This window comes from Monodon monoceros, unplaced genomic scaffold (assembly GCF_005190385.1).
Source record: "Monodon monoceros isolate NGI ecotype Baffin Bay Population unplaced genomic scaffold, NGI_Narwhal_1 Super_Scaffold_22, whole genome shotgun sequence".
NCBI lineage: Eukaryota > Metazoa > Chordata > Mammalia > Artiodactyla > Monodontidae > Monodon > Monodon monoceros.
Genome location: NW_021703779.1, coordinates 70,458,846 through 70,481,410, shown reverse-complemented (window position 1 = coordinate 70,481,410; position 22,565 = coordinate 70,458,846). Strand labels below are relative to the sequence as shown.

Genomic DNA, 22,565 nt, shown 5'->3' with positions numbered 1-22,565 from the left:
GTGATAATTACATGTCAGTATATTCCACGTACTTTTAGACATAGGCAAAATAGTTATAGACCACAGCAAGTGCTAAAGTTAAGGGTAGCTCAAGTTTTCATGTGAACAGCAATCAGCAGTATTGGTTTCAAACCATGGGATACAATTTCTAGATAGCTGCTTTCAAATATTTACTTTATGACTAAACAAAACATTTTGTGTGTGTGCATATGTATGTGTGTTTTTGTCAACTTAATGGTTACATGAGAGAATTAACACATTAACATATTAAGACATCTTCCTCATACTTTTTAACCATAAGTCTTTCTGTTCCCAAATTTGAATACCATTTTTAGTTCCATTTGCTACAATGGTATAAAACTGATCACTTTTTGTCATTCTATAATTATTTTTTAAACTATTTTAACTTCATACAATGTATTTGTCTTCCTGTCCATGAATACTGATCCATGTAATAATTTTAATGGCTATAGAGGATTTTTCTGTTACATTGATATAAATATTTAACCAGTTTTTCATAAACATTAATTAAAACTATTGTTAACTTGTTTTCACTGATAATATTGATAAAATGCTAATGAATAACTTTGAGCCAATTCAATAAATATATTATGAATATATAAAATTAACAATTTCTTCATAGTAGGTATATTTGGTTTGCTAACTTATGCCCGTGAGAATATAAAATTTGCATGTTTCATTCTGGTCTGATTTTCAGAATGTAGAGCTACATAAAAAGCTACCTTTATTTTATTTTGCATTGATTAACTGATCAAAGGCAAAAAAAAATGATTGATGTAGACAAGACTCTTCATTTTATTAAATAATTCATTAGGATTAAGTTTATTGTTTGAAATATAAAATTTGATATGAACAGTAAAGGGAAATTTTAGGTGGTATTCTTAATTTGCTATAGTAAATATATCCTTATAGTTCTATACTCATCACTTTCAATTAGATTTAATATATATGTTAGGCCCTTATGTATACTTAAATCTTTTTTTATTAATAGCTATACTCCATTTGCTAATGGCCCCAATGATACTCCTGAAGAGATACTGCTGCATATAGGCAATGGAAAGTTCTCTTTGAGTGGTGGAAACTGGGACAGTATTTCAGATGGAGCAAAGGTATAAATTATAAATGTTTTGTTTTGTTGAATTACTGTTAATTCCTGAAATCTTTAAGTTATAGCCTAGTCTGCATTCGCAGAGTATCTGATGGTGTTTTATGTCAGTATTTGTTTTTAAATCACAGTATTTGTTTTTAAGTCAACTCACATATATGTGTGAATTGAAGAAGACAAAGGCTGAATTTTTTTTTTTTTTGCCATGCTTCTGGGACACATTTCTCTCTTATCAGTTCACATGTGATCAGGGAATATAAACCACTTCCAGTATTAACCAAAACCAAAAATGTAAATCTACTGAGGAAAAATACATAAAGCCAACTAAAGTTGGTTTCTGCATTTAGTATGTTTTTACACATCATATCTTCTTTAGCACAGACATTGACTAGTGATTATGTAAGTGATTTTTATATGTTAACTTATTCTTAGAGAATATACAAACTTTTTATCAGTTGTACCTAGATATTTATGATTGATGGCTAAGAGCTGTCCAATACAAATGTTCAATATGCAAGCCACGTATGTAATTTTAAAATTTCTAGTAGTCACATTAAAAAAAACAGGCAAAATTAATGTTAATAATATATTTTATTTAACCTGGTATATCCAAAATATTTCAACATCTAATCAATATTTTAAAAATTAGTGAGATTTTACATTCTTTTTTCATACTAATTTTTCAAATTCTTGTGTGTCTTTTATACTTATAGCCCATCTGAATTTGGATGTACCTACATTTTAAAAGTGCTTAATAGCCACAGGTGGCTAGTGGCTGTCATTATTAGTGAAGTTTCAAAGTAACTGGCCTTACTTAATTTAGGGAAAAAAATAATAGGTCAAGGCTTGAATATTAATTCTTACATTTATAGTCTAAAAATTTTAAGTTTTAAAACAACAACCCAAAGTTGTCAGCATGTGGTTTATAGGGCCCTGAAGCTTTTAAGCTACATTTTGAAGTAGAAAACATTTTAAGACAAAAGGATTTGCTTGTATTTAATATCTGCTAATGATAAAACCTAATTGTCTCAGGGACATTAGCTAAACATTATGGAGTAAATCTTGTATCCTGATCACTGTAGAATAAAAAAATCAGGGATTTATCATTACCTTTCAAACATTAGAAACACAGGGAGGGGATTGTGTTTGGATCTTAGCCATAACACAAGTGTGCTGTGTGGTGTAGTAAAAGGAACACCTGATTGGAAGCCAAGAGAACTGAGTGCTAGTTTTTGATCTACTAACTACCTGCCTCAGTTTGCTCATCTGTAAAATTTGGGGATTAAGTTCTCCCTTTGGTTCCTTCCAATTCCAAAATTCCATTGCTATGCAATTTGGTTTATTTTATAATTTGTCAGATTTCCCTTTATAAAGTGATTTAAACTACTAATATTATTCATTAAATATATGTATTTTCTAATCAGCCAGGTCATGCGTCAAAAAGTACATTTTCCCAAGGAACAATTCCAATGTTTAAAGCTATACACATGAAACTCTTGTGTTCCTCTAAAAAAAAATAACTAGCAACAGTGAATCTAATGCTGAAATAGAGATTTATATGCCACTTGTGCTTAGATTTTTGGTTTTCCATGTTCTGTGTGTTTTATGTTTGCGTCTGTGTAATGCTTAAGGAATAATAGATATCAATAGATATATTAGTTGGGAGAACTGTAACATTTACTGTCACCTCATGACAATTGTTTTACTCAATTATAGTTCCTTATAAGTTGTTTTTCCCTTTCCAGTGCTTTTCTTGACATTGGTGAGTGTCACTATCAGAAGCTGTTTGCCTCCTGTCCATGCACAGTTCCTAGAATTTGTTCATTCAATTAAATGGGGTGGGGGTGGGGGTGATAGTGGAAGTCATGTTAGCTTTCTGTGTCTTATTGCTGCAATAGTTTCAGCATTGAGAACATTGACATTGCTGCTTCCCTTTTGTTAAACAGTGGGGACAAGGAGAAGAATCTGGTAAACAAAACAAAAGTAGAAGAGGCAAGAGAGTAATGAAATTTTCATGGTGTCACAGTATATTAAAAATAAACACAGTAATACCTGATTAATTACAAGGCATTTCTATCTAAATTTTACAATAATTTAAGTAAGTAAAATGTCACTTATTTCAAATACATACACCCTTGACCAAAAAAAGAATTGCCCAGTAGAAGTTTTTACAGGATGGTTATTTGTGGCTTCCTCCCTTGCCTTCTTTAAAAAGATAACATGTGCTTTTCCTCAACTGCATTCCTATTACTGCATTGTATGTACTTTTATTAGAGTATTAGTACTTAATCACTTTCTCCCTGGTTATATATTCATTTGTATGCATTTTTACTTTTCCCACTCAGGGAGCTTTAAATGTCATATTCACTTTTGCATTTCCTATCATACCTAGCATAATAAATACTTAATTGAATACTCTTTTCACAAGCTATTTAATCTTTTCCTCAAGTATACCTTGCATTGTTAATTTACACTCTAAGCTTTTTTTTTGTCCAATATAGAAATATAAGTATTTTCCTATTGTGAATGACTATACATTTGAAATAAGTGGTCGTTTTTTTTTATTAATCAATATAATGCCAATTTATAATAACACCAAGTTCTCATTATATGTGGGTCATTTCTTGAGCACCCTGAACTGTTACATTGACATACAGTACTTGCCCACTCCCATGCCAACATTACACTACTTTTATTTTAAAAGTCTTGTTATTGCATAAATAAGTCTCCACACCTTATCACTACCACATCTTCTTCCTCTTTAAAATTGTCTTGGCTGTTTTGGTTCTTTCTTTTTTTTTTTTGTACAGCAGGTTCTTATTAGTCATCAGTTTTATACACATCAGTGTATACATGTCAATCCCAATCGCCCAATTCATCACACCCCCCCAGCCCCCCGTGCCTTTCCCCCTTTGGTGTCCATACGTTTGTTCTCTACATCTGTGTCTCAATTTCTTCCCTGCAAACCGGTTCATCTGTACCATTTTTCTAGGTTCCACATACCTGCGTTAATATATGGTATTTGTTTTTCTCTTTCTGACTTACTTCACTCTGTATGACAGTCTCCAGATCCTTCCACATCTCAACAAATGACCCAATTTCATTCCTTTTTATAGCTGAGTAATATTCTATTGTATATATGTACCACTGTGAATGGCTATAAATTCGAAATAAGTGGTCAGGTTTTATGTAAATATTTCTTTACCATTTTTGGCTTGAAGTTGCTTTTAAGTGAACTCTTTTGTTTGCATATTTAAAAGTCATAGATTTCTAGAGCTAGGTGGGATCTGGTCCATCATTTTGCAGAGAGATAAACCAAGGTGTGCAGAATTTATCTTGTCCATGGTCATACACTGAGTGGCATAGCTGGAATTGATTTTCAGTCCAGTACTCTTTTCAGTCTACCACATGTTAGGGAAGACTTTCTGGAGGAAGAAAGGCTTGATTAGCTTGGATTATGTGGATGGAATGGAGAAGAAAGAGGTCTATAACCCTTTAAGGCTCAGAGGAAAGGTGTTATCGTTCACCTACTTCTTTCCTATAATATGGAAATTAAGTATACCAAAGCTTATTACTTGTTACTTAGTCTATGTTGAACAGCAGCTTTACAGTTAAAACACTATATTGAAATGTAAGGCTGGACACTATAAAACTCTTAGAGGAAAACATAAGCAGAACACTCTTTGGCATAAATTGCAGCAAGATCTTTTTGGATCAACCTCCTAGAGCAATGAAACTAAAAACAAAAATAAACAAGTGGGATCTAATTAAACTTAAAAGCTTTTGCACAGCAAAGGAAACCATAAACAGAACAAAAAGACAGCCTTCAGAATGGGAGAAAATATTGGCAAATGGGGCAACCAACAAGGGATTAATCTCCAAAATATACGAACAGCTCATGTAGCTCAATATCAAAAAAACAAACAACTCAATCAAAAAGTGGGTGGAAGATCTAAATAGACATTTCTCCAAAGAAGACATGCAGGTGGCAAAAAAAAGCTCATAAAAAGATGCTCAACATCACAAATTATTAGAGAAGTGCAAATCAAAACTGCAATGAGGTATCACCTCACACCGGTCAGAATGGCCATCATCGAAAAATCTACAAACAATAAATGCTGGAGAGGGTGTGGAGAAAAGAGAACCCTCCTGCACTGTTGTTGGGAATGTAAATTGGTACAGCCACTATGGAGAACAGTATGGAGCTTCTTTAAAAAAACTAGAAATAGAGCTACCATACGACCCAGCAATCCCCAATCCTGGGCATATACCCAGACAAAACCATAATTCAAAATGATAGATGCACCCCAATGTTCATTGCAACACTATTTACAATAGCCAGGACATGGTAGCAATCTAAATGTCCATCAACAGAGGGATGGATAAAGAATATGTGGTACATATATGCAATGGAATATTACTCAGCCGTAAAAAAGAACAAAATAATGCCAACTGCAGCAACATGGATGGACCTAGAGATTATCATACTGAGTGAAGTAAGTCAGAGGAAGACAAATATATGATATCACTTATATGTGGAATCTAAAAAAAGGTACAAATAAACTTATTTACAAAATAGATGTAGAGTCACAGATGTAGAAAACAAACTTACAGTTACCAGGGGATAATGGAGGGGGGATGAATTTGGAGATTGGGATTGACATATACACACTACTATATGTAAAATAGTTAACTAATAAGAACCTGCTGTATAGCACAAGGAATTCTACTCAATACTCTGTAATGACCTATATGAGAAAATAATGTAAAAAAAAAATTGGATATATGATGTATGTATAACTGATTCACTTTGCTGTACACCTGAAACTAACACAACATTGTAAATCAACTATACTCCAATAAAAATTTAAAACAAAAACAAAAACACTATACTGAAATACTTCTAGAACTTCTAGTACTATAGCTTTCAAACACCTTGTGCCAAATAATACTAGAGAAAGACTACAATGTCTAAACAAAGCTAGGGAAGTGCACTAGCAAATTCAATAATTAGAATTTTATTCTTATTTAATTGTGAGGGATAATTTGTTGTTACCTTTAATCAGGGCAGAAAGTGTTACTTATGTATGGAACTCAGTCTTTTATACTGAGGAAGTATGAATTGTAATACATTTGACCAAATTAAAGTGCTTGCAGTATAATTAGTAATAACTGCAGTGAAAATAATGGTTTATCTCAGTCACATGATTAAATTGGAAATAGAAGTGATGAATTATTAATCAATAGTTTCCAAGCTTTAATGAATTTGCCATCTGAGTACTGTGAGAATAGGAAAATTGCTATTCTCCCGTATTAGTGTTTGTTCAAAGAATTTAGAGTTTTGCTGACTTTTACTTAAAATGGATATTAAAAAAATAGGAAATCTTTAAGTCTAGATTAGATTAAGTTAATCATTTTAATTAGTAATGGCTTTCTTCCAACTAGATTATCTAACTAAATACCCAGTGATTGTATATAAGTGATCATTCTTGTCGTAGCTCAGTATCTTTTCTTAAAACTGGCCAACACTACTATATCTACTTTGAAAAAAGTGCAAAATTATTCATAATGTAGGGACAGATTTTTGTGTACTGTGGGTGAGCTCATTTTCCTCTTAGCTATCAAGAAAATTCAGTGAATATTACCTAAGGTAATGACACATTTGCTTTTTCATCTGTCATCCATCCTCTCGTCATTCTGTCAAGGAGATTTTACTTCTTATTTTTCAGGGAGGTTAAAAAGAAGTAAGATAGATTAAGCCCTATTAAAACAACTTCAAGTTCTTTAAAAGAAAGTAGCAAAATGTTGATACTGTGCTATGAAGCTATTTGATATTGTAAACTAAGCAGCATTCTGTTCATCTTTCCAAGGAAACAATAATTAAAAAGTTTTATAAGCATTTAGGATATGGCCATGTTTACTGCATTTTCATTTTCATTTAAGGAGAATCCACTTTGTTTTTGGAAATCAGTCTTTGTCTCCAAATATAAATTGACAATTTCAGTCTTATATAACTTAGCTGAATTTTAACCCAGAAATAATTATATCCTTTTTGCTTTAACAGGGTTCACCATATATCACAGTTTGCTTGGAACAGTCCTGGTTTATGCCTTTGGCTCTCAACTTTCCCATTTTGGATAACAAATTGTATGGCCATCTTAGCTTTAACTGTCCTTAATTTCAGTTAATTTTTTTCAATGAATATATAATAAAGCAATATTGTTGAACTTTGTTATGAAAAACTGATTTTTTTTTTCTGAAACAGATTTTGATATTTTTCATGAATGCTTACTTAGTGCTGTGAACATTGAGCACTTATTGTGTGTACATGATAGTTATTACTTTAGAAAGAAAGCAGCAATTAATTATGTAAAATTCAGACATCAATATTGAGTTTAATAGGGAAGATTGAGAGGTAGTATAGTTTAGTACTTATGAGCCAGACTCTGACTGACTGTCTGGATGCCTATCCTTACTTACTAGTTATGTGTTACATACTTAAAAGCTATGTGACCTTGGGAATGGTGCTTAACCTCTTCATGCCTTAGTTTTCACATCTGTAAAGTGAAGATAGTAATAGTACCTACCTCAGGGTTGTTATGAAGATAAACCAGGTTAATAAATGTAGCACATAGTCATAATAAGTGTTCAGTTAGTGTTAGCTCATATCATTAAGAATGTATAAAGCACTTTGATGATCAAATGTTAATCTTTGAAATTCCCATTAGCAGTAAAAACCCTCATGAGTGAAATTAGAGCCATAGTAGTATATTTCAATATTTGTATAGGCCCATCTCCTAAAATTTTTTTTCATTCTCTCACCATCACTACCTGTACCTTTCAGTAACCCCTCAGAATCCACAGGAAAGTACTAATTCTCAAATAAGGTTTAATGAGGAGCAGAGTAGTGTTAAATTTTAGTATGTATAGTTAATTTATATGTTGAAACATACTTTGGTGAGTGGGAGTAGAGGAACCTATTGTTTTGGGCTAGACCATTGATTTTTTAAAACAACTTTACTGAGGGGTGCTACATAACAAAATGAAAATATAATTTAATGTCATGACATATTTACACACCAATGAAACCATCACAAAATCAAGATAATAAACATATGCATCACCCCTAAAAGTTTCCTCATGTTCCTTTATAATCCTTCCCTCCTGCCTCACATCCTGAACTCACAATCCCCCGCCCCTCACTCCCTGGCAACAAGGGACCTACTGTTTGATGCTACGGGTTAGTTTACATTTTCTCGAAATGATTATAAATGGAAACATATAATGTATACTCTTTTTTTGTGTCTTTCTCTCATAATTATTTTGAGATTCATCCATGTTGTTGGAGTGTATCAATATTTTGTTACTTTACATCACTGAATAATAATCCATTGTATGGATACACAACAGTTTGTCCATTTACCTGTTGATGGACATTTGGGTTGTTGGCAGTTTTGTGATATTCCAGTAAAGCTGCAGTGAGTATCCATGTGAAAGTGTTTACATGGATGCATGCCTTTCATTTTTGTATGAATACTCAGGAGTAGAATGATTGGATCATATATTTAACTTTTTAAGAAACCACCAAACTGTTTTTTAGTTCCTGTACCATTTTACATTCCCACCAGTAGTGTATGAGAGTTTTAGTTCTTCCATATCCTTGCCAATACTTGATTTGTTTGTTTTTTGTTGTTGTTGTTTGTTTTTTTTTTCTTCTTTGGCCGTGCGGCATGTGGGATCTTAGTTCCCCAACCATGGTTTGAACCTGTGCCCCCTGCATTGGAAGTGCGGATTCTTAACCACTGGACCACCAGGGAAGCCCCCACCAACACTTCATAATGATCATTCTTTTTTAATTTTAGCTCTTTTAAAATGTATGTAATGGTATCTCATATTATTTTAATTTGCACTTCCCTAGTAACTAATGATGTTGAGCATTTTTCATGTGCTTACTTGCCATCCATTTATCTTCTTTGAATTGCCCATTGACATCTTTTACCCCCTTTTTTTATTTTGGTCACTTTTTTTATTATTGAGTTTTGAGAGTTCCTAATATAGTCTAGATGTAAGTCCTTTATCAGAGCTATGCCTTACAAATATTTTCTCTCAGTCTATAAATTGTCATTTAATTCTCTTAATTGTTTCTAATGTTGATAAAGACAGTGTTTCACTTTTATTTTCTTCTCTGCAGCATATTTTTGGTGTTATAGCTAAGAAATATTTGCCTTGCCCAAAATTTCAAGTGTTTGCCCCTGTGTTTTCTTTTAGAAGTTTTATAGTTTTAGGTTTTATCTTTAGATCTATGATACATTTTGATTCAGTATTTGTTTTTGGTGCAATATATGGTTCAAAACTAATTTTTCCACACAGACACCTGATTATTCCAGCACCATTTGTTGAAAATACTGTCCATTCTCTGCGGAATTACATTTCTATCTTGATCAAAAATCAGCTGCCTAAATATGCATGGTTCTATTTCTATAAATAAGTCCACTACATACGAACGAGTTCCGTTCCAAGAGCACGTTCATAAGTCCAGTTTGTTCGTAAGTCCAACAAAGTTAGCATAGGCACCCAACTATCAGAATTGGCTCTACAGTACTGTACTGTAATAGCTTTATAATATTTTCACACAAATGATACATAAAAAATGAACAAACAAAAAAATAAAACATTTTTAATTGTACAGCACCTTGAAAAATACAGTAGTATAGTACAACAGCTGGCATACAGGGCATTGGCATTGAGTGAAGAGGCAAGAAGCGTTACTGACTGGAGGAGGGAGAGGAGGTGGGAGATGGTAGAGCTGAAGGATCATCAGCAGTAGGAGACAGAGGGAAAGCTGCAATTTCACTCATGCTTGACGTTGATGGCACAGGTTCTGGTTCCTTGCTGGATTCAATTTTATCTACCCTCTAGAAAAAATGATCCAGTGATATCTTGGCAGTAGCTCTTTTTTTCTCGTCATAAATGACACAGCACTGGATTGCATTCTGAACGGCTGCTGCAACCTTCGTGTACCGTTCTACATTCAGATCCTGTGCCTCAGAAACTAAAGATCCTGTGCCTCCTCAAATAAAGAAAATCCCCTTACCATTTCCTGTGTCGTGAATCTCTTTGATTCTTCAGTTACTTCTTCTTCCTATTATCTCTCTTTGTCCTTTCTCTGGGCTTCCAATTCCTGGTGCTTCTTAGCAGTACCAGCTACATCACCACTGCTTTTACACTTACTTCCAGACATCCTGGGCTTGAAATAAAGATACTCTACTACTGTACTCTATACAGTACTGTACAGTAAAGTACACAAAAGCACAGCCACTTGTACATGATTGGACATGCGAATGCATGTTCGCATCTTTGAAAGTTCGCAACTTAAAGGTTTGTATGTGGGGGACTTACTGTACTTTCTATTCTGTTCCATTAATCTGTCTGTCTTTACTCCGTTGCCACACTGCCTTCATTACTGTTTCTTTATAGTTAAGTTTTGAAATTAGGTACTGCTAATCATCCAACCGTTTTCTACTTATTCAGAGTTGTTTTGAAATGTGTCCTTTGCATTTCTTTATGAATTTTAGAGTCAGCTTTTCAGTTTCCACCAAAAAAGGCTACTAGGATTTTGATTGAGATGGGGTTAGATCTATAAGTCAATTGGGGGAGAACTGACATTTTAACAACACTGAGTCTTCTGATCCATGAACATGGTATCTCTTTCCAATTCGTTAGACCTTCTTTAATTTCATCAATGTTTTATAGTTGTCAATGTACACATCTTACACATCTTTTATTGTGTATTTTACCTGTTTCCTATTTTTCATGCTATCATAAATGGCATTGTTTATAAATTCATGTTCAGCAAATTTTTTTTTGCTGCTAGTATTTAGAAATGCAATTGTTTTTTTATATTGAACTTGTATACTACAACTTTGATAAAATGACATTCTAGTAGCTTTCATCAGTTTTTCAATGTACACAATCATGCCATTCATGAATAAAGAGTTTTAATTCTTTCTCATGGATGTATTTTCTTTATTTTCAATGGCTAGAACTTGCAGTATAGTGTTACAGAAGTGAAGAGGATGGACATTCTTATTTTGTTCCTGGTCTTGAGGGAAATCATTCATTTTTTTACCATTAAGTATGATGTTGGCTGTGATTTTACATAGATGCTTTTAATTAGGTTGAGGAAGTTCCATTCTGTTCCCAGTTTGATGAACATTTTTCTTAGGGATGGATGTTGGATTTTTTTCAAATGCTGTTTGTATATCTGTTGAGGTAAATTGCATGTTTTTTTGTTTTTTATTATAACATTTATAATTACATTGATTTTCAATTGTTAAACTAACCTTGTATCCCCAGGATAAACACTTCGTCGTGATATGTTATCCTTTTTATATGTACATATAACTGAACTTGATTTGCTAAATTTTTGTTCACAAGTTTTATATTATGTTGATGAGGGATTTTGGTTTGTGGATTTCTTGTAATATCTTTCCGATTTTGGTATCAGGGTAATAATGGTATCATTAAATGAGTTGGGAAACATTACCTCTTCTTCAATTTTCTGGAAGAATTATTTAGAATTGGAATTGCTTTTAAAATATTTGTTATATTGACCTTAAAAAAAAAACAGAAGAGCCAGTTATTTTACCAGGAAAATGAGTTTATTTGGGGAAAAGCAGAGAATTGCAATTCAGGACAAGCAAACTAGGGCAACCTATAGGCAAGACTCCATTTTAAATGAGGTTTCCTTTATTTATTTTACAGTTATAATTCACCAGTGAATTCATCTGGGCTTGGGGTTTTCTTTATTTCTCCTTGAGTGAGCATTGGTATTCTTTTCCTTTCAAGGAAATTGTTCATTGTTGAATATGATGTCATAAAGTTTTTCATAAAATCTCCTTACTAATCTATTAGTGTCTGTAGACACTGTTGTGATGTCTACTTTCATATTTCAACCATAATTATGGATTGGTCTTTTTCTCTTTACAGATATATCAGTTTTTGCTTCATGTATTTTGAAGCTCTGTTTTTAGGTGCATAAATCGTTTATAAATTTGACCTCTTGATTAGTTGTCCCCTTTATCATTATGAAGTGACCTTCTTAATCCCTGGTAATTTTCTCCATTATTATTGAAAGATACATTCACTCAGTATAAAATTCTAGATTTTCATTTCTTTGTGTTTTTTTTTTAATTTCCAGTTTTTTGAGATATAATTGACATACAGCACTGTATAAGATTAAGGTGTGCAACATAATGATTTGACTTATATACATCATGAAATATTTGTCACAGTAAGTTTAGTGAACATACAGCATCTCATATAGATACAAAATTAAATAAATAAAACCCAATTTTTTACTTGTAATGAGAACTCTTAGAATTTACTCTAACAACTTTCATATAAAATATACAGCATTTTAATTATATTTATCATGTTGTATGTTACATCCTTAGTACTTACTTATCTTGTAACTAGAAGTTTGTACTTTTTAGCTACTTCACACAGTTCTATTTCCCCCACACCCTGCCTCTGGTAACCACAAATCTGATCTCTTTTTCTATGAATTTGCTTGTTTGTTTTTGAAATATAATTGACCTACAACACTGTGTTAAGTTCCTGTTACACAACATAGTGATTCAATGTTTCTATAAATTTCAAATTGGTCACCACGATAAGTCTAGTTACAATATGTCACCAAAGATTGACTATATTTCCCACACTGTACATTTCATACCCATTACTCATTTATTGCACAACTAGAAGTTTGTACCTCTTAATCTCCCTTACCTATTTCTTTCTTCACTGTACTCCCCTCCTCTCTCACAAACACCTGCTTGTTCTTTGTATCTATAACACTATTTATGTCTTGTTATGTGTGTTCATTTTGTTTTTGTAGATTCCACATATAAGTGATATCATGTGGTATTTGTCTTTCTCTGACTTATTTCACTTCACATAGTACCTTCTAGATCCACTCATGTTCTTGCAAATGGCAAGATTTCATTTTTAGTGGTTTATTAAAATTCCATTGAATGTGTGTGTATATATACACACACATATATACACATATATATGCATTTGTTATTGATGGACATGTAGGTTGCTTCCATATCTTGGCTATTGTAAAAATTGCCACAATGAACATTGGACTGCATATAACTTTTTGGATTAGTGTTTTTTGTCTTCTTCGGGTAAATACCCAGATGAAGTTGCTGGATCATATGGCAGTTCTATTTTTAATTTGTTGAGGAACCTCAATACTGTTTTCCTTTGTGGCTGCACCAATTTACAGTCCTACCAACAACAGTGCATGAGGGATCCCTCTTCTCCACATTCTCTCCCAACACTTCTTCACATTCTTGCCAACACTTGTTGTTTGTTGTCTTTTTGATAATAGCCATTCTGACAGATGTGAGGTGGTATCTCAGTGTGGTTTTGATTTTCATTTCCTTGATAATTAGTGATGTTGAGCATCTTTTCATTAGTCTGCTGGCCATCTGTAGGCCTTTGGAAAAATGTTGATTCAGGTTTCCTGTCCATTTCTTAATCAGGTTGTTTGTTCTTTTGCTGTTGAGTGTATGAGTTGTTTGTGTATTTTGGATGTTAACTCCTTATCAGTAATATTATTTACAAATATTTTCTTCCATTCAGTAGGCAGCCTTTTTGTTTTCTTGATAGTTTCCTTTGCTGTGCAAAAGTTTTTTTTTAGTTTGATGTTGTCCCATTTCTTTATTTTTGGTTTTGTTTCCTTTTCCTGAGGACACATGTTCAAAAAATATTGCTATGTCTGATGTCAAAGAGTGTACTGTTTATGTTTTCTTCTAGGAGTTTTATGGTTTCAGGTCTTAATTCTTTAATCTATTTTTAGTTTATTATTGTATACGGTGTGAGAAGGTAGTCCAGTTTGATTCTTTTGCATGTAATTATTCAGTTTTCTCAACACCTTTTATTGAAGAAACTGTCTTTTCCCCACTGTATTGTTTTGCCTCCTTTGTTGGAGATTAATTGACCATATATGCATCAATTTGTTTCTGGGCCGTGTTCTTTTCCATTGATCTATGTGTCTGTTTTTGTGCCAGTACCATAATGTTTTGATTACTGTAGGTTTGTAGTATAATTTAACATCAGGGAGCATGATATCTACAGCTTTGTTATTTTTTCTCAAGATTGCTTTGGCAATTTGGGGTCTTTTCTGGTTCCATATAAATTTTAAGATTATTTGTTCTAGTTCTCTGAGAAATGTCATGGGTATTTTGATAGAGATTGCATTAAATATGTAGATTGCTTTGGGTAGTATGGACATTTTAACAATATTCTTTCAATCCAAGAACAAAGGATATCTTTCATTTCATTTTATTGTCTTCAGTTTCCTACATCAATGTTTTACACTTTTCAGAGGATAGTCTTTCACTTCCCAGGTTAAGTTTATTCCTAAGTATTTTATTCTTTTTAATGTGATTTTAAATGGGATTGTTTTCTTGCTTTCTCGTTCTGATAGGTTATTATTCATGTATAGAAAAGCAGTAGATTTCTGAATATTAATTTTGTATCCTGCAACTTTACTAAATTTATTTGTTCTAATAGCATTTTGGTGGAGACATGAATTTTCTCTATATAGCATCATGTAATCTGCAAATAGTGACAGTTTTACTCCTTCCCTTGCAATTTGATGTATTTTATTTCTTTTTTTTAAATTGAAGTATAGTTGATTTACAATGCTGTGTTAGTTTCAGGTGAACAGCAAAGTGATTCAGTTGTACATATACATGTATATATTCTTTTTCAGATTATTTTCCCATATAGGTTATTACAAAATATTGAGTATACTGTGCTATATCCCTGTGCTATACAGTAGGTCCTTGTTATTTATCTATTTTATATATATTAGTGTGTATATGTTACTCCCAAACCTACAATTTTTCCCTCCCCCGCCACCATTTCCCTTTGGTAACCATAAGTTTGTTTTCTACATCTGTAAATCTGTTTCTGTTTCATAAATATGTTAATTTTGAATCCCTTTTTTTACATTCCACATATAAATGATATGATATTTGTCTTTCTCTATCTGGCTTACTTCACTTAGTACGATAATCTCTAGGTCCATCCATGTTGCTGCAATTGGCATTATTTCATTCTTCTTCATGGCTGAGTATTATTTCATTGTGTATGTATAAAACATCTTTCTCATTTCATCTGTTGATTGACATTTAGGTTGTTTCCAAGTCTTAGCTATTGTAAATAGTGCTGCAATGAACACTGGGATGCATGTATCTTTTTGAATTATGGTTTTCTCCAAATATATGCCCAGGAGTAGGATTGTAGGATCGTATGGTAACAATATTTTAATTTTTTTTTAGGAACCTCCATACTGCTCTCCATAATGGCTGCACCAACTTACATTTCTACCAACAATGTAGGAGGGTTTCCTTTTCTCCACACCCTCTCCAGCATTTATTGTTTGTAGACATTTTGATGATGGTCATCCTGACCAGTGTGATGTGATACCTCATTGTAGTTTTGATTTGTATTTCTCTAATAATTAGCAATGTTAAACATCTTTTCATGTGCCTGTTGGCCATCTGTATGTCTTCTTTGGAGAAATGTCTATTTAGATTTTCTGCCTATTTATTGATTGGGTTCTTTCATTTTTTGATATTGAGCTACCTGGGCTGTTTGTATATTTCAGAGATTAATCCTTTAATTAGTCCATAAGATGTCTTTTCATTTTGTTTGTGGTTTCCTTTTCTGTACAAAAGGTTTTAAGTTTAATTAGGTCCCATTTGTTTATTTATTTATTTTTTCATTACTCTAGGAGACAGAGCCAAAAAGAAATTGCTGCAATTCATGTCAAAGAGTGTTCTGCCTGTGTTTTCCTCAAGGAGTTTTATGGTGTCCAGTCATACAGTTAGGTCATTTTTTAAAATTTTATTTATTTCTGAATGTGTTGGGTCTTTGTTGCCGTGCACAGGCTTTCTGTAGTTGTGGGAGTGGGGGCTACTGTTCGTTGAGGTGCATGGGCTTCTCATTGAGGTGGCTTCTCTTCTTGCGGAGCACAGGCTCTAGGCTCGTGGGCTGTAAAGCACAGGCCCAGAAGTTGTGGCACAAAGACTTAGTTGCTCCATGGCATGTGGGATCTTCCAGGACCCAGGCTCGAACCTGTGTTCATGGATGGCAGGTGGATTCTTAAACACTGTGCCACCACGGAAACCCCACATTTAGTTCTTTATTCCATTTTAAGCTTATTTTTGTGTATGGTGTTCGAGAATATTCCAATTTCATTCTTTTACATGTAGCTATCCAGTTTTCCCAGCACCACTTATGAAAGAGACTGTCTTTTCTCCACTCTATCCTCTTGCCTCTCTTGGTGTAGATTAATTGACCAAAGATGTGTGTGTTTATTTCTGGGCTTTCTATCTTATTCCATTGATATATATTTCTATTTTTGTACCAGTACCATACTGTTCTGATTACTGTAGCTTTGTAGTATAGTCTGAAGACACAGAGTGTGATTCCTCCAGCTCTGTTTTTCTTTCTAAAGTTTGTTTGGGCTATTCAGGTTCTTTTGTGTTTCCATACAAATTTAAAAATTTTTTGTTCTAGTTCTGTGAAAAATGCCATTGGTAATTTGATAGGGTTTTCGTTGAATCTGTAGATAGCCTTGGGTAGTATATTCATTTTCACAATATTGATTCTTCCAATACAAGAACATGGTATATCCCTCCATCTGTTTGTGTCATCTTCCATTGCTTTCATCATTTTCTTATAGTTTTCAGAGTACAGGTTTTTGCCTCCTTAGGTAAGTTCATTCCTATGTATTTTATTCTTTTTTTAACATCTATATTGGAGTATAATTGCTTTAAAATGGTGTGTTAGTTTCTGCTTTATAACAAAGTGAATCAGTTATACATATACATATGTTCCCATATCTCTTGCCACTTGCATCTCCCTCCCTCCCACACTCCCTATCCCGCCTGTCTAGGTGGTCACAAAACACCGAGCTGATCTCCCTGTGCTCTGCAGCTGCTTCCCACTAGCTATCTATTTTACGTTTGGAAGTGTATATATGTCCATGCTACTCTCTCACTTTATCACATCTTATCCTTCCCCCTCCCCATATCCTCAAGTCCATTCTCTAGTAGGTCTGTATCTTTATTCCCCTCTTGCCCCTAGGTTCTTCATGACCTTTTTTGTTTTTTTCTTAGATTACATATATATGTGTTAGCATACGGTATTTGCTTTTCTCTTTCTGACTTACTTTACTCTGTATGACAGGCTCTAGGTCCATCCACCTCACTACAAATAACTCTATTTCGTTTCTGTTTATGGCTGAGTAATATTCCATTTTATATATGTGCCCATCTTCTTTATCCATTCATCTATTGATGGACACCTATGTTGCTTCTGTGTCCTGGCTATTGTAAGTAGAGCTGCAATGAACATTTCGGTACATGACTCTTTTTGAATTATGGTTTTCTCAGGGTACATACCCAGTAGTGGGATTGCTGGGTCATATGGTGGTTCCATTTTTATTTTTTAAGGAACCTCCATACTGTTCTCCATAGTGGCTGTATCAATTTACATTCCCAGCAACAGTGCAAGAGTGTTCCCTTTTCCCCACACTCTCTCCAGCATTTATTGTTTCTAGATTTTTTGATGATGGTCATTCTGACCAGTGTGAAATAATATTTTATTTTAGTTTTGATTTGCATTTCTCTAATTATTAATGATGTTGAACATTCTTTCATCTGTTTGTTGTCAATCTGTATATCTTCTTTGGAGAAATGTCTATTTAGGTCTTCAGCCCATTTTTGAATTGGGATTTTTGTTTTTTTTTTTTTATATTGAGCTGCATGTAAATTTTGGAGATTAATCCTTTGTCAGTTGCTTCATTTGCAAATATTTTCTCCCATTCTGAGGGTTGTCCTTTGGTTTTGTTTAGGGTTTCCTTTCCTGTGCAAAGGTTTTAAGTTTCATTAGGTCCCATTTGTTTATTTTTGTTTTTATTTCCATTTTTCTAACAGGTGGGTCAAAAAGGATCTTGCTGTGATTAATGTCATAGAGTGTTCTGCCTATGATTTTCTCTAAGAGTTTTATAGTGTCTGGCCTTACATTTAGGTCTTTAATCCATTTTGACTTTATTTTCATGTATGGTGTTAGGGACTGTTCTAATTTCATACTTTTACATGTACCTATCCAGTTTTGCCAGCAGCACTTATTGAAGAGGCTGTCTTTTCTCCACTGTATATTCTTGCCACCTTTAGCAAAGATAAGGTGACCATATGTGCTTGGGATTATCTCTGGGCTTTCTATCCTGTTCCATTGATCTATATTTCCATTTTTGTGACAGTACCATACTGTCTTGATTACTGTAACTTTGTAGTATACTCTGAAGTCAGGAAGCCTGATTCCTCCAGCTCCATTTTTCGTTCTCAAGATTGCGTTGGCTATTCAGGGTCTTTTGTGTTTCTTTACAAATTGTGAATTTTTTTGTTCTAGTTCTGTGAAAAATGCCAGTGGTAGTTTGATAGGGATTGCATTAAATCTGTAGATTGCTTTGGGTAGAAGAGTCATTTTCACAATGTTGATTCTTCCACTCCAAGAACATGGTATATCTTTCCATATATTTGTATCACCTTTAATTTCTTTCATCAGTGTCTTATAATTTTCTGCATACAGGTCTTTTGTCTCCTTAGGTAGGTTTATTCCTTGATATTTTATTTTTTTTGTTGCAGTATTAAATGGAAGTGTTTTCTTGATTTCACTTTCAGATTTTTCATCAATAATGTTTAGGAATGGCAGAGATTTCTGTGCATTTATTTTGTATCCTGCTACTTTACTAAATTCATTGATTAGCTCTAGCTGTTTTCTTGTAGCATCTTTAGGATGCTCTATGTATAGTATTATGTCATCTGCAAACAGAGATAGCTTTACTACTTCTTTTCCAATTTGGATTCCTTTCATTTTTTTTTCTTCTCTGGTTGTTGTGGCGAAAACTTCCAAAACTATGTTGAATACTAGTGGTAAGAGTGGGCAACCTTGTCTTTTCCTGATCTTAGTGGAAATGGCTTCAGTTTTTCTCCATTGAGGATGATGTTGGCTGTGGGTTTGTCATATATGTCCTTTATTATGTTGAGGAAAGTTCCCTCTATGCCTACTTTCTGAAGGGTTTTTATCACAAATGCGTGTTGAATTTTGTCAAAAGCTTTCTCTGCATTGATTTAGATGACCAAATGATTTTTCTCCTTCAATTTGTTAATATGGTGTATCACATTGATTTCTTTGCATATATTGAAGAATCCTTTCATTCCTGGGATAAACCCCACTTGATCATGGTGTATGATCCTTTTAATGTGCTGTTGAATTCTGTTTGCTAGTATTGTGTTGAGGATTCTTGCATCTATGTTCAGCAGTGATATTGGCCTGTAGTTTTCTTTCCTTGTGACATCGTTGTCTGCTTTTGGTATCAGGGTGATGGAGGCCTCGTAGAATGAGTTTGGGAGTGTTCCTCCCTCTGTTATATTTTGGAAGAGTTTGAGAAGGATAGGTGTTAGCTGTTTTCTAAATGGTTGATAGAATTCGCCTGTGAAGCCGTCTGGTCCTGGGCTTTTGTTGTTGGAAGATTTTTAATCACAGTTTCAATTTCAGTGCTTGTGATTGGTCTTTTCATATTTTCTATTTCTTCCTGGTTCAGTCTTGGAAGGCTGTGCATTTCTAAGAATTAGTCCATTTCTTCCAGGTTGTCCATTTTATTGGCATATAGTTGCTTGTAGTAATCTCTCATGATCTTTTGTATTTCTGTAGTGTCAGTTGTTACTTCTCCTTTTTCATTTCTAATTCTATTGATTTGAGTCTTCTCCCTTTTTTTCTTAATGAGTCTGGCTAATGGTTTATCAATTTTGTTTATCTTCTCAAAGAACCAGCTTTTAGTTTTATTGATCTTTGCTATTGTTTCCTTCATTTTATTTTCATTTATTTCTGATGTGATATTTATGATTTCTTTCCTTCTGCTAACTTTAGGGGTTTTGTGTTCTTCTTTCTCTAATTGCTTTAGGTGCAATGTTAGGTTGTTTATTTGAGATGTTTCCTGTTTCTTAAGGTAGGATTGTATTGCTATAAACTTTCCTCTTAGAACTGCTTTTGCTGCATCCCATAGGTTTTGGGTCGTCGTGTCTCCATTGTCATTTGTTTCTAGGTATTTTTTGATTTCCTCTTTGATTTCTTCAGTGATCACTTGGTTATTAAGTAGTGTATTGTTTAGCCTCCATGTGTTGTATTTTTTACAGATCTTTTCCTGTAATTGATATCTAGTCTTATAGCATTGTGGTCGGAAAATAACTTGATACAATTTATAATTCTTAAATTTACCAAGCCTTGATTTGTGACCCAAGATATGATCTATCCTGGAGAGTGTTGCATGATCACATGAGAAGAATGTGTATTCTGTATTTTTTTGGATGGAATGTCCTATAAATATCAATTAAGTTCATCTATTTAATGTATCATTTAAAGCTAGTGTTTCCTTTTTTATTTTCCTTTTGGATGATCTGTCCATTGGTGAATGTGGGGTGTTAAAATCCCCTACTATGATTGTGTTACTGTTGATTTCCCCTTTTATGGCTGTTAGTATTTCCCTTATGTATTGAAGCGCTCCTATGTTGGGTGCATAAATATTTACAATTGTTATATCTTCTTCTTGGATCAATCTCTTGATCATTATGTAGTGTCCTTCTTTGTCTCCTCTAAAAGTCTTTATTTTAAAGTCTATTTTGTCTCATATGAGAATTGCTACTTCAGCTTTCTTTTGATTTCCATTTGCATGGAATATCTTTTTCCATCCCCTCACTTTCAGTCTGTATGTGTCCCTAGGTCAGAGTGGATCTCTTGTAGACAGCATATATATGGGTCTTGTCTTTGTATCCATTCAGCCAGTCTGCGTCTTTTGTTGGGGGCATTTTATCCATTTACATTTAAGTTTATTATCGATATGTATGTTCCTTTTCCCATTTTCTTAATTGTTTTGGGTTTGTTATTGTAGGTCTTTTCCTTCTCTTGTATTTCTTGCCTAGAGAATTTCCTTTATCATTTGTTGTAAAGCTGGTTGGGTGGTGCTGAACCCTCTCAGCTTTTGCTTGTCTGTAATGCTTTTAATTTCTCCATCAAATCTGAACGAGATCCTTGCTGGATACAGTACTCTTGGTTGTAGGTGTTTCTCCTTCATCACTTTAAATATGTCCTGCCAGTCCCCTCTGGCTTGCAGAGTTACTGCTGAAAGATCAGCAGTTAACCCTAGGGGGATTCCCTTGTGTGTTATTTGTTGTTTTTCCCTTGCTGCTTTTAATATATATTCTTTGTATTTAATATTTGATAGTTTGATTAATATGTGTCTTGGCATATTTCCTCTTGCATTTATCCTGTATGGGACTCTCTGTGCTTCCTGGAATTGATTAACTATTTCCTTTCCTATATTAGGGAAGTTTTCAATTATAATCTGTTCAAATATTTTCTCAGTCCCTTTCCATTTCTCTTCTTCTTGTGGGACACCTATAATTCGAATGTTGTTGTGTTTAATGTTGTCCCAGAGGTCTCTGATACTGTCCTCAGTTCTTTTCATTCTTTTTTCTTTATTATGCTCTGCAGTAATAATTTCCACTATTTTATCTTCCAGGTCACTTATCCATTCTTCTGCCTCAGTTATTCTTCTATTGATCCCTTGTAGAGAATTTTCAATTTCATTTATTTTGTTGTTCATCTTTGTTTGTTAGCACTTTAGTTCTTCTAGGTCCTTGTTAAAAGTTTCTTGTATTTTCTCTGTTGTATTTCCAAGATTTTGGATCATATTTACTATCATTATTCTGAATTCTTTTTTAGGTAGACTGCCTATTTCCTCTTCATATGTTATGTCTGTTGGGTTTTTACCTTGATCCTTCATCTGCTGTGTGTTTTTCTGTATTCTCATTTTGTTTAACATAATGTGTTTGGGGTCTGCTTTTCGCAGGCTGCAGGTTTGTAGTTCCTGTTGTTTTTGGTGTCTGTACGTAGTGGCTAAGTTTGGTTCAGTTCGTTATGTAGGCCTCCTGTTGTAGGGGATTAGTGCCTGTGTTCTGGTGGATGAAGCTGCATCTTGTCTTTCTGGTGGGCATGTCCACGACCGGTGGTGTATTTTGGTATGTCTGTGGCCTTTTTATGATTTTAGGCAGCCTCTCTGCTAATGGATGGTGCTGTGTTCCTGTCCTGCTAGTTGTTTGGCATAGGGTGTCCAGCACTGTAGCTTGCTGGTCGTTGAGTGGAGTTGGGTCTTGGCATTGAGATGGAGATCTCTGGGAGTTTTTTCCCATTTGATATTACCTGGAGCTGGGAGGTCTCTTGTGGACCAGTGTCCTGAAGTTGGCTCTCCCACCTCAGAAGTACAGCACTGACTCCTGTCTGGAACACCAAG

General features: G+C 33.9%; 1 protein-coding gene across 5 annotated transcripts in view; it reads left to right on the top strand.

Annotated features, from left to right (window-relative positions):
- Positions 1-22,565, top strand: part of RPS6KA6 (ribosomal protein S6 kinase A6) — a 227,927-nt gene that overhangs the window by 183,667 nt on the left and 21,695 nt on the right. For 4 of the 5 annotated variants that reach the window (XM_029240500.1, XM_029240502.1, XM_029240501.1 and 1 more), the window contains one exon: positions 1,013-1,130. In XM_029240500.1, the coding sequence (XP_029096333.1) occupies positions 1,013-1,130 (118 nt within the window). Of the gene's footprint in view, positions 1-1,012; positions 1,131-7,190; positions 7,274-22,565 lie in introns of all 5 variants that reach the window. The other variant, XR_003796370.1, reaches the window with a different exon arrangement.